The sequence below is a fragment of the Physcomitrium patens genome, chromosome 5, assembly GCF_059467195.1.
Source record: "Physcomitrium patens ecotype Gransden chromosome 5, ASM5946719v1, whole genome shotgun sequence".
NCBI classification, from domain to species: Eukaryota; Viridiplantae; Streptophyta; class Bryopsida; order Funariales; family Funariaceae; genus Physcomitrium; species Physcomitrium patens.
In genome coordinates this window covers 1,462,206-1,476,077 of record NC_143414.1, presented here as the reverse complement: position 1 = coordinate 1,476,077, position 13,872 = coordinate 1,462,206, and the positions used below count along the sequence as shown (strand labels likewise).

General features: G+C 34.9%; 1 protein-coding gene and 1 long non-coding RNA gene across 2 annotated transcripts; both read right to left on the bottom strand.

Moving 5' to 3' along the window:
* Positions 1–9,048: 9,048 nt before the first annotated feature.
* LOC149989221 (uncharacterized) lies at positions 9,049–9,895 on the bottom strand. The gene is made up of 2 exons (XR_016502819.1): positions 9,773–9,895; positions 9,049–9,505 (listed from the first exon to the last, which is right to left on the bottom strand). It is a non-coding gene; the product is annotated as an uncharacterized LOC149989221 (long non-coding RNA).
* A 36-nt stretch (positions 9,896–9,931) lies between these two features.
* LOC112282873 (arginase 1, mitochondrial) lies at positions 9,932–12,119 on the bottom strand. Its single transcript, XM_024521000.3, has 2 exons — positions 11,531–12,119; positions 9,932–11,140 (listed from the first exon to the last, which is right to left on the bottom strand). Exons 1-2 carry the CDS (start codon positions 11,807–11,809, stop codon positions 10,352–10,354), a joined length of 1,068 nt encoding a protein of 355 aa, XP_024376768.1. The 5' UTR covers positions 11,810–12,119; the 3' UTR covers positions 9,932–10,351.
* Between the last annotated feature and the right edge of the window lie 1,753 nt (positions 12,120–13,872).

Genomic DNA, 13,872 nt, shown 5'->3' with positions numbered 1-13,872 from the left:
AGGGTCCGTGAGGAAGTGTTGCAGGCAACAGTGTTCGAGTGCGGTTGCCGCACTCCCACACGTGCGACAGCACTCGGCAACTGCAAAATGGAGCGAAGCTGCTGCTGGCGTCCAAGCAGGAGGCCTGGTCCACTTTCGCGGAAAACGGAGAGGGCCGTGTTTGTCACAGCAAAAGGACCAAGTCAGAGGGGTCCATCCCGCAACGTGTTTTCTTCCTCAAATCCGACCTTCGTCGGTAAACTTACTCACCGCCTCTGCTGCTCGTGAACGCTAAATTTATGTCTGACCTGTTTCTTTTATACCTTTTTAGGTTTAATTTTTCGCTTATACAACAAATTATTTTTTAAATAAGTGTTTGATTAAACTCACAAGTACAGATAGTTCAAATGGTACTGGATTTTGTAGCCCCCAGTGATTTCGTTCAGCATGCCTGTGAAAAGGCAGTGGACCCACGACGTGCAGTTCAGAACACACAGTGAAATCCAAACCGAAACTGCTACGTATAGCTATGGAATGCATTGCCGGCATAGACTGTTATCTAGAAACGATTTCAATTTTATTTGGTGAAAGACTGCTAATCCCAGATCTAGCAAACACTCCACTATGTGCAGCTGCAGAAAAACCAGGCATACCATATGAGGATGAAATCAAGGGGAGTGTAAGTACCAGAAAGCGTTTCCTCCGTGACTCTCATTAAGTCGTCATAGTCAGCATACGCCCAGTAGAACTCGCAGGGAGTAAACTAGGGGTTGTGGGTGAGATCAATGCCTCCGTTCCTGAATTGCTTACCAATCTCATATACACGGTCCAGGTGCAATGCGCATACAAAGATCCATGTTGAGGTCATTGTGATGCGTCTTGAATGGCTTAGCAGCAGCACTTCCAGCTATCATCATCATCGGTGTTTCAACCTGCAATTTAAATCAATAATCCCACTCGCGGTAAGGAGATATGTATGCATGCGTATGTGTGTGTCTGTGTGAAAATATATGTATATATATATATATATATATATACAACAAGCACCTTGAACAACCAAGTTTAAAACGGATAAATCCTTAGAAAGATTATTACCTCAACAAAGTCTCTATCATCCAAAAATCGTCGAAAATATCGAATGACTTGCGACCTCGTTTAGAGGACATTTCGAATATCCGAGTTGAGCATAAGATCGAGGTTCCTCTGTCTGTAACGGATTTCCTGTGATCCAGACATACCTGGGGCGTAAAAATGTACCAACTCCAAAACGAGATATTGACATGCTTTCCACAATCAGTCACAAGATTTTACTCTACTCTGGTGGACAACTTCAACGCTGGCAAGGTTTTCAACACAGCAGTGGTAAGAGACCACGAAATATACCAAGTAATCAACTGAACAAAGAAATAATGAAGAACGGATCACAACCAGGGACGTTATGGAACACTGCATGGCATGCGAAGGTAATTAGAGAGAGACCTATATCAAGTGCCAAGCTACGCAACAGTACAAACAAAAAAAACAAAACAGAACAAAACAAACAGTTATATATATATATATATATATGTACATATCATATTTGATATTTTTGATTCTGTAAATTTTGATATCTGATGTTGTAATTATATGAATGTATTTTTTTTCTATAAAATATCATTTTATATCATAACAAAAAAATTAGAAAGTATATATTAAATAACAAAAATAATTAAAAATACAAATTCTATGTACTTTGTGGTTTTAACTTACAGAATTACTATGCGATAGAAAAAATTCAAAAACTTATGGTTTTCTTGTTTATAATCTACTTTTATTAAGTTTTTTTAATCTAAAAATATATGAATATATACATATATGTTAAAGAAATATGAAAAAACTGAAATGAAGTAATTGAACTGTAATAAAGAATAAAAATGTGGATGGAAAAATTAAAGGTAATTTACAATACAGAAAAATATTAATACAGCATCTTCATTTGGTACTTCTTTTATAAACATCATGATTTTCCTAATGTAATTACGATTGTACTCCTATCTTTAAAATTATAATTAGCATTAGCCAATTATAATATCATATTTAAATTTAAAATAAGATCAAAGATGACAAAATAATTTTAAATAGTCAAAAAGAACTATGTGTAATAAAATAGTAAATATAGTAATAAGGCTGTGCAACGTAACAAAAATAAATAAAAATAAATAAATAGTATGAATTTGTATAATTAAATCATATATAAATATTTATTTATTGATAAGCAACTGTTAAATTTTTAAATTATATATTCATTATTTTTATTTATTTATTATTTTTAATTCTTAAATTTTAAATTTTAATCTTTAATTTATTATTATTATTATTATTATTTTCTTATACATAAAGCTAAAATCATTGAGTAAAGTGATTCTTTTTTTTCTAGTTAATGGTTTTTAATGCATTCATCTTAGAACTAAAGTTTTTTCTATCTTTTCTAAACTTCATATATTAATTCAAATCAATGGACTCAAAAGCAATGAAGTTGGATAATAAGAAGCCTTCACAAATAATTAATCATAGATAGTCAATCTATTTGATTAATTGGAATCAATTACTACTTCCAAAGTAAATATTTCCGTGATTGCCTTATAGTTGGATTCAAATATGCTCACAAATTCTAAAAAATGTACCTATATTTTATTTTATTGGGCATATGATGAAAAATTAAGTAACAAACATCTTTTTATGCTAACATTTGATAGAGAATATGAAGAAGACATTAATTTGAAATAATGCTTAGTAATATTTTTGTAATATATATATATATATAGTTAAATTTTTAATTTTTTTTAATTATTAAAATACATAAATATATTTGATATGACAACTTTAGAAGAGACTTTTGATATTTGGTGATATTATTGAAGGTAGAAACTATCTTTAATAGTATTTCAAATATTATAGTTAAAAGAAGTTATGAAAGTCTTAAGAATAATCAAATAACATAGTGGTCTTTTTACTTTGATATAAGACATTATTAATAGTGTTGTAATGTAATACGACTATGTGATGAAAATATAATCAAAAATAAATTTCTAATTAATATCTAATTATTTTGGTTCAATAATAATTCAAGATATTTAAACATGGCTTTTATAAAAGCCTCTTCATTTATTTTCTTATCTTAATAGTTAATAGGTTAAAGATAGATTAGTAATTTTATCTTTTAGGCTGTAGAGATTCTTTTGCTACCTTAGAAAGACCATAAATTAATAAAATCAGGTTAAAAGAGGTAAATAATTAGCATAGCTAATACTAGGATTAAGTTGAGAAGAGGGTTGGGCTAAAAAAACCTCTAGAATAGGTTAGATTGATACTCAGGGATCAACTCTTTGTAAGACATGGTCAAAATCAGACCTCCAGCAACTAAAATGATGAGTTAGGGCAAAATAGGGTTTTATTTGAAGATTAGAGATTAGAATTTGAGAATTAGCTTGAAGCTTGTTTCAGAGAAATAAGGCTTGTTTTTGTAGGATTTGTTAAAATTTAACAATTGTTGTTCAAAGTCAGGATTTGTATTGGCAACTTGGGATTTATGCGATACAATTAGGGCTAGCACTCTTAGCTAGTTTGTGAAATTCATTTCACATCTACAATTTAAAATTTGATAGTGCTTGGTTAATTAGATGTGCTAAGTTTATGTGAAAATTTCTCAAAATCTAATGGTGACATTGGGAGATATTTGATACAAGAAGGTATCGAAAGTTGGCAGTTTTAGGTTGGATAGAATTTCTACAATATCTCAAGATCTACTTATTAGATCAAGGTAAAATTTAGCATGGTGATAGACGACTTGAAGATCAAGCTATACACCAATTTTGAGTTGAAGTTAACAATTAGAGAAGGAGAAATTAATGCTAGAACATTTACATCAACTTTCAAATTAGTGGCTAAGTAACATCAGTGTGGTTTTTGGACCTTTTTTCATGATTTTTAAGTTGGATTGGAGTGAATTCTCTTTGAACTCATAGAAGACTTATAGTAGCATTTGTATGCAAAATTTTGCTCTAAGTAGACAATTAGATTAGGAGCTAGAGCTTACTAAAGCTTACTGATTAGGATTAATGTTTATAAAGAAGATTCATAATTATCTAATTATGAAAGAAACAAAGTAGTTGGAGTTTATGTATGGTTGAGATTACAAAGAAGAGTATTTTTGAGCACTTTGTATTGGATTTAAGCACCTTCGAATTAAAATTCAAATTACATTTTTCTTATAAAGATAAAACATATTAAGATTCTTGGATATTTATAAAACACAATTCCACCTTTCACAGCCAGATGCCCAGTGCATTCCCAAACACGATGATATATAATACAACAATAGTTGGAAGGACCTATCAACTATCTTTAAATAGAATAAATATCAAATTATGTTACAAATGTAATTTGTTGCATCTTAAACTTCCTCAACATATGATTATTACTCCTTGAAGAACTCATACTTTGAAGAGATTATAATATTATGGACATAATCAAAACTAATAATTATTTAAATATAAAAAATTAGATAGAAATAATTAAAATAGGTAAATGATATAATATCTTTTGGAATAACTTCTTTAAAGCTTCATATACATGGATTTGACTCAATATATGTTTGTAAATAATTAATAGGTATAACAATGAAATTCACATCTTAATTCAAATTATAAGATAGTTTCAATTAGAAATTGAATATAATTAGTAGTATAAAATAAGAGACTAAAATAATGAAAATAAAAAAATAACAAAAAATTAAAAAATTAAAAAATTATATTAAAAAAATTACTAATACAAACCCTGACTATAAATTAAAAAATTAAAATTTCTATTTTTATATAAAAAATTATAATTAGAATCTTATAATTAATAAATCTTTTTAAATTCTAATATATACTTAAATAATAAAAAATATTTTATAATTTTAATATTTTATATTTGATATCTTAAAATTATACTTTAAATTGTTCCAGTAATTAAGACCTATTAATATGATATATAATAGGTTGAATTTTCAACCAAAAAATTAGCTATGTATTGCATATATTGGCCACTTGTGGTATAAATTGACCATGTGATGTACATATAGGAAACTTACCTTGCAAATTAGATACAAATCTTACAAATTGGATATGTATTGGAAGTCGTATAAAATATTGTCATGTAGCTCTTAATTACATAATATATATGGATGGAAGAGTAAGGCCATCTTCACTCTTCTCTATGCCTTTTTTGTTCTTAGCCTTGTTTCAAAAGTCTATAGTCTTTATATCTTTAAAAATAGTTATTCTAATTTTAATATTATAACTATCTTTGAAGAAATAATTTTTTTTTTAGTGATACAAAAATATATTGATTCTTTGATAGTTTTATGATTTATGCCCTTGACAAGCAACTAATAGGAATAATTAGAAGTTACATATTAATACAATTACCTTTAATAATAATGCCAATAGTTGGAAAAAAATGCATTGTAATATACAACTTAAATTTAAAATAGCTTATGGTAGCATTTGCTAAAATTGTTGTAGCATGTGACAAATGATAAGCTATAGTAGAAGTAGCAAAAATTCTAATGGCAATAAGAACATTCTTTTTATGTTCTTAAAGATATTATTATAATAATATAACAATTGCTCAATTGAATTTTATCTATTCTATATTTTAATTTCAAAATCAATAAAGGTATAATACATTACATATATTATTCTCATGAGCATGTTATATAAAGCAATTTGTATAAACATCAAATTGCTATTTTTTCATTATTTACATAATTATTCCTTGAATTTCATATTAGAATTTTGTAGAATATATTATAGTAGTAAACATGGAGGATTAAAAACTATGAAGATACATTGTTATAAAGAAAGCTTTGATTATTTTGTTGATAGTGAGAGTTATAGAAAAAATGAAATAGAAGAAGAAAATACAAAATAACAATACTTGCAACTAGGAGAAGGTATCAAAAATAAAATCCAAAAATCTACATTGGATCTTCATCTCCAACAACACAAAAGTAGAAATCAAAAGTGAACAAAAGCAACTAGCACTACCTATGGTTGATGGTCACAAATTGCAAAAAACTATAACAATAAACAACAATTGCAAGAAAATGAAATCTGGAGAAGTAAAAGAAAATCAAAACCCTACTTAGAAAGCAATTGGCATTTAGTAAATACGACTTCAATGCTCCAAATGATCTCTACTCTAAAAACCAATGCCAATGGATTCCTTGAACCCCTTCCATATAAAATTGGCTCAAAAATGATCCAGTGTGGACTCCATATTTTCTTGGAGTGAACTTTCAAACTTAATACTTAAGAGTTCTGGATATGTAAATATATACATATATTACCCCATGACCGTGGAAAAGTATCATCTCAAATATCCCTATCACCGCGATTTACTCTATTGCCGTGGATCTGTGACCGTTGGGATTTATTACAATAATAGAACCCTTCACCGCACAGACCTTAAGGCTGCGTGATGCAATTTTCGCGATGTTTGCACGGCTGTTTGCACAATGCAAGGTTCACAGAACTCAATTTGTGCACATGCCATTACCAAATTTTGGCACACAATAGTAGCACCGCACCAAAACGTGACACAAAAACTCACTCAACCAAGTCTGGTTCCCGCAATAGTAATCCCAAGTCGCACCAGACCCCGATGCCGCTCCCAGCGCTGAAATACCAAAACAAAATAAAAATAATGCAACAACACCGCAATACTCCTGCGCTGCGAACGTCTGCAATCCAGATCCCGATACTGCACTAACCCGTTGCCGCACCGTATCTCCCGTGCGTCACAAGCTTTGTCCCAATGCCTTACTGTTCTGCAACCTGCTCCGTATCTCGGCGCCGCAACCCTATGCGAGACTCCCTGATCGCACCCCGTCACGAGAGCTCCCGCACCGACCTCTAGCTCTCCTGTATCGTGACCCTACTTCAACCCTCCAACGCCGCCTTGAAAGTCGAGCTAGTGCCCAATAACCAGTCTGCGTCACTGATTAACCTCCTGCCGCAACCCTCCATGTTTCGCACCGTTTCAGTACGCCACGACCGTATCCCGCTTCTATACGAAACGTATCTAGTATTGGCAACCAGTGACGTATCGAGACAATAGCCAGCAGCATGGCAGTACCGTAGTGGTGCAGTATACAAGACCAGTGCGATTGTACAACACCAACCCAGAAAACAGTGAAGGAGAGAGATGATTTTTATTTTTATTTTTTTTAAAATTATTTCATTCCAATCTGCTACACCACAAATTGAAGGGAAGAGAAGATCCTTGTCAAGTGAAAGATTATAAATCTACACTCCATGAAGGAGGAATTCAAAAGTGCAAGTGTGAAGAAAGAGAAAATCCCAAAGGTTTACTAAAATGACAGTTTACTAAAATGGCTAAATTACCAAAGCCAAGCAAACTCTTGCAACAAGTTCTATTTCAAAATAACTCCTAAGATTTCACTTGACAAGAATATCAAGTCCAAGGTTTTTCTCCACCTACATATTTATCTAACAAAAAAATCTCACTGGATGAATAAACACTAATCAAACTAAACTACATACATTTGACAAGATTTGGCACCCAATGCCATATCATGTGACAACTTACTCAATACATTGTGACTTCCAAGGTGTTGTTAAGTTTGCAATGGATTCTAATTTGGCCAACTCTCCATATCCAAAGTTGCTTATTGTTTGTAATCATAATGGACCAATGTCCATGACGTATACTTCAGAATGAAGCAAAACAATCGAACTAATCTTTTATATGATTGGTTGCTCCTCTATCCATATACCATGCATTTGTAGATGACGAAATCTCTGCGGCAAGATACTCAAAATTTTGCAAATAATTGCTTGGTCCAAGATGGATTTGCCAAGATTATTCAATTGATTTACAAGTTGCTTTGTACAACTGATATGATTGACCACTTCAAGGTTTAGCTTAATTTTTATATCAAAGAATTGTAGTAGTTTTTGTAGTAGTTTTACATTCTTTGTAGCATTTTGCTCATGAATTGTGCATAAACATCACATTTGGTTAGATCACATTTTGTTACATGTGTGACAATTCATTAGTTTGTAAATGAGTTTTTTTTGTTTATAGCAAAGATGAAGAAAGATTGATTAGCTGCATTCTTATCAACTCATTCTTCTTTGTAAACAATAGAAATTCAAAAAAATAGTTACAAGAGTTATGTATTTGCTTGAGCTAATTTCTCGGGATGCAAATGTGTCTTGTAGGAGAGACAACAAGAACGTGGGCCCATAACCTATTGAAAGTAAAGAAAAAGAACTTGAATGCTTCAACCTGGATTACACAATGTTTCAATACAAGAGAGACATGTTTTCGTTAGTCATGTAGAAATAGAGAATACACCTTTTTCAAAAAGCTTCGTGCATTTAAAACAGTGGGTCGTAACAACTTTGGGCATTCAGCTAATACAATGTGATCATTATCCGCTCAACTAACTTAATCTGATTTTTAAACACTTGAGTGTCCACCTCTGTGCTTACGTAATGTTTTCAACAAGGATTTCTCCATAAACGAATACCAGACTGGACTCTACTGTGAGACGCAAAATTTGTTGCTGTGCACAGGATGTATGGTGCACAAAAGTAATGAGACTCTGGTTTTTGACGTGGGAACAAACGAGTGGCGAGCACACTGGCATTGTTCATTTTTCAGGTTTTGTTACGAGGATCCTGCCGTGACAATTCACTTCGCCATCGCCCAGCTTGTGGAATGCAACGGCGTGATCTACCTTGTCTCCAAGCAAGAGGCTAGCGGTTCTGTCACCCACTGTATCGATAAGCTTGAATTGGGGAGTGAAGGATACGCATGGACCAAGAGGCTTTGCCGACATGAGAAACCATAGATTTGTTTGTGTATCCAAAGTTCACAGGTATCCCAGTGGAAGAACACAAACTATGCATCTTCAACAGTCCGTCTAACTAGAGATTTGTATTACATGAGCACGGAGGCAGTCGGCATTTCTTACTATGAATCCTTATCGACACCTCCTCCACTCAGTAACAAAGCTGTTTTGAATTTTTTGAATCCTTTAGGTTATTATTTCCAGCCAAGTTTTGGGGCTGTTCAATCAAATCTCAAGTGAGATGAATACGTTGTTAAGTTATAATACACTTATTTGACTTAAGGGTTGTTGAAACTAAAATATACGTAAAGAATTGAAGTCTAAGGATATTAAATGTTGTGTAGATTTTTTTTAGACTTTTTTTGAGTCTTTATAACTATTAGATTAATTGACCTGCAAATTTAATGGTCTATGCTACTTATTGTATTAGAAAGGTTCGCACTTCAAAGTTTGGAGCTGAGTTCCAGTGCACGAGCTTGAAACGTGATTGAGTGACCATATGCAGGTGCTACCGGATTGATTTATAGCCGATCAATCCAGCTGGCCCTGCGGCGCCTACCCGATCCAAATTCCTCGATAGCATTGGAAGTTTTTATGGAACACAATGTGCAAGCAGAATAGCTGCAACCAAATTGCTTTTCAGTTCACCACTTTCTTAAGGAGCTTAAAAACTCACTTGAAGAAGCCCACACTATTCGTGTGCACATCTTCCACATCCTAACCATCTTTAAAGCCGCTGGTAACTGTCAATACCCTCACTAAGAAAATGTACGCAAAGTTTCAAAAGATGTCATAAATCATGAACCTCCCATCTCACCAATAAATTTCATGTAGTCTCGAACAATTCTGCACCCTCAAAACAATATACAAAATCTGCGAACACGTTACCAAATTATGTGCAGTTCTAGTCCAAAGCTTGAGGGCCATCCTCGCAACAGAGAATTGATTCCTCTCCTGTTGCTCAATTCACTACCATTCACATTGCATGAATTTCCTTCACAAACGGCAGTGCAGACATGACAAACAAGCCAATTTAGAAACATTAAGTGATTGGTAAGATAAGCTGCTTTATTAATCATGGCTAAAACATGATGACTTGCGTTCATGGATACGAACTTCCATGAGCGCAATGAAGGAAAACTTTGTATTCTTGTAAACCATAACGCGCCAGGCAGTTCTAATTGATGACTTGAGCCAACACAAATATAAACTGCACATTACGGTACCTTTCATGAACTTTACAGGAGTTACATGACTCCATGGATTTTCCAGCATGATTCACACTGAAAGATGGATGTAAGTCATAGCCAAAATATGAGATTCACTCTACAAACCAACCATTTTAGACGCAGAGTCTAATTTTCAAAAAAGAAAAAAAGAAAAAATAAGCATAGCTCAATACAAGTAGTAGTCTTCAGCCAGATGTGAATTCAGCGAATGAAGTTTTGCCGATTTATGAAGGTGGACTCACTTGGACATTTTCGCACACAGCTCGCGTACAAGCTTGGCGGCGACCATGGCAGTCATCCCATCAACAGTGTCCCGTTGTGGGTTGAACTCCACAACATCGCAGCCGACAATGTCACCCTTCACGGTCTGCACGATGTTCAGCACGTCTCGGAAAGAGAGACCACCCGGTTCTATGTGGGAAACTCCAGGGGCATACGCTGGGTCGAGACAATCCACATCAATTGAGATGTACACCCCTTTCACGCCCTCGCCGAGATGCAGATTTTGAAGCTTCTCCCGGTGCTGGTCGAAATTCCGCATTTCATGCTGCTCCACTCCAAACTTCTTAGCTTGGTCGCGTTGCTCCTGCGTTATTGAGCGTAAGCCCACTTGTATAAGCCGCCTCGCATGCCCGCCTTCCATGATGCGGGCGAACGGGGAGGCATGGGAGTAATGCTTGCCTTCAAAGGCATGGTAAATGTCAGGGTGGGCATCTATGTGGAGGATGTCGACTGGCCCACCGAGAAACTCAGAGACACCCCTCACCACTGGAAACGAAATGGAATGATCTCCTCCCAACACGAGGGGCCGCAGCGGTGGCTCGTCCATCACAAGCTTCACCGAATCCGTGATTGTGCGCATAAGAACCTCGTCGCCTATGCCGCACCCTCGCATCTCTTGGATGGGCACATCACCAACATCTGTCAACACTCGAACATCCTCCAATTGCTTCCCTGTTTCTGTGGTGGAGTTGGTGCTGCCGCACCAGATAGCCTCTCGGATCCTCGGAGGAGAGAATGCAGGACCCTAAAAGCAAAAGAAGAGCAAAAGCACAGTGGATTAGAACGTCGATCCTAAAATGCGTAATTTCGTTTAAAGAAACGCAATCTGATTCAGGTATTCAACACCGACCGTAGACCCAATCGAAGGAAAAATTCCAGCACAAACCCAGTTGCATTTCATCTGCATGGGATATCATCGGAAATTCGGTACCCACAACGTAATTGCAACAGCTCATATGAAGCAGATCCAGGCACAGAAATCGCCAACCAAAAACAAAACCCTCGTGAAATCATGTGCACATCCGATGAGACTCTCAATGGTTTGTAATTCGACGGAAGAGGCAGACGAAACTCATCTTGGCTGCTCCATAGAATTTTACATTGGATTGGAAGTTCACGAGCAATAACCAAGCACCTGGAGAAACGATGAATTGTGACCCAAGGGGACTCCGAGCATACAGCTAGTGGCAATGGAGCCTCCCCGCTTGCGCACATGATCAGCCTTGAGGCGCGCAAGCTCCCGCACCAGCGTCAGAGAGGCCTCCACAACGCGTTGCTGCCCCTCTTCCTCCGTCAGCACAACCGACCTCGCGTACGATCTCGTTTGATTCTGCTGCTGCTGCAGCAACAATTGCCCCTGCAGACTCCCCAAACCCGCTTTTGACCGCCACAATGCTAGCCCCGCCCTCCTCATTCCCACGCCCTAATTAAATCGCCTCACCCAAAATGCACACAAATTCTGACACCTCCGATCATCCAACGATCCTCGAAATTTCAGAAGAAAATACAACACTCATCCGCCTTTCACGCAACGTATTCCCATTCACGGGGAACAGCACTCGGCAGAAATCCAACCCTCGTTTTCACAAAATATCCTTACGAACCAGCAAGCAAAGCACGAGAGCAGCTCTTGCGAGCTTTTACACGTAAATCAATCACGCTCAACGCAACTTGCCAACACAAACCAGCCCAGAGACAATCGCGGAATTGTTGACAAAGGAATTAGGAAGGAACCCGAGTGAAGTGGCGACCTCATGAAGCTATCTGAGTCAAGCCAGCACCCGATCATGCGCAAGCGATGAGGTTCGCTACGAATGGAGCACTGAAGTTGGGCTCATGGGAACACGACGGTCGTGGCGGCTGTGTCGCGACGTGGTGGTCCGAATGATGGAAGTGAGAATTCAAGGACAGCTGCGACGGTGATCATGGATGAAAGGGGATGAGGACGAGGCGTAGCACGGGGCTTTGATGATGCCGCAGCCTCTGACGCAACGGATATTCCTGCTGCAATACCAAAAAATACGAGAAAAATCGGGTTCGGGTTTCGGGGTGAAATAGGAGCAAGGCGCAGGCACCACAGATGTCGCCACTCCGTCTGCGTGGCACGCCAATAATGTCCAACTGCGCAGATTGTTTCAATTCTGTGCTGCTGTCGATATTGGAGGATTACGAGGAGCCGTGAATCTTCTCGCCGCCGACTCGTGACGCCGCGACGTCCATTCGTGACGCGTCGCGGTACGCGTCGGTCTGCGGCGCCGCTGGGACGTCACATGGCGGCGCTTTTGGACGGGACTTTTTGCGATAACGTTAAAGATTAAGGGAGAGAAAGGCAAAATCACTTGATATATATTATAATTATATGCATGCACGCCAACCAACTCACATTGGTCATTGACTTGTTGGTTCATTTCTACTGCAACAAATTTGTTGGCATATTAGTGGACATGGGAAAAATGGCTTGAATTTGAAACTTTTTTCATTAAGCTGTATATGGCTCAACTTTCGATGATGTCATCTTTTTATGTTTCTATTTCTTAGACTTGAGGATCTGAAATTTTTTTTGGTGTGGATTGCACAAGATGGATATTCTACAACAAGGTTGGAACACGAACTTATTAAATATTTATAAGCATCCCACTCACTTTCACAAAACAAATGTTAAAGATGTTCATTACATTTATCTTTGCTAAAGAAATTTATATTAGATTATTACAACTATAAATATATGTACTAACCAAAAACATTTACTAGTCGAAAATTCATAAATGGATTGAAATTTTTTTACTAAAAGTTACATATTCAAATTTAAATTAATACTAAATCAAAACATGTTTAATTTTAAAATATATTAAATCTAAACATTTTAATGATTAGATTGAATATAATAATATTCTAATAAAAACTTGGTAAATCAATATTTTATACTTCAATAATCATATATTATTTATAAGTGAATTGTCATAAAATATTAAATATTGTAAACAATTGAAATTTATTCATTACAATCTAATAAAAGTTTTTAAATTACTATTTACATTACCAATGAAAATTAAAAGTTGAAATTCAATTATGTATGCTAAATTATATATATATGTATATATATATATATCATTTTATTAAAAAAGTAAAATTTTTTATGTTTATAACAAGAATTCAAATAATTTTAATTATTATATTTTATGAAAAAGCATTAAATGTATAATATTAAAAAAAAAAAACTATGATCATTCAATTAACGATATTTCAAATATATATATGCATTTATATTTATATAAACATAATGATCCAAGTTTCTACTCTATAAAATTCTATTTATTATTTTTAAAAAAATTGATTAATACTTATATATATATATATATATATATATATATATATATTTGTATGTGAGTATGTATATTTAGGATTTATTTAATTTTTTCATTAATATTATAAATTTATTTAAAATACAAATAAAAAATATATATATATATATATATA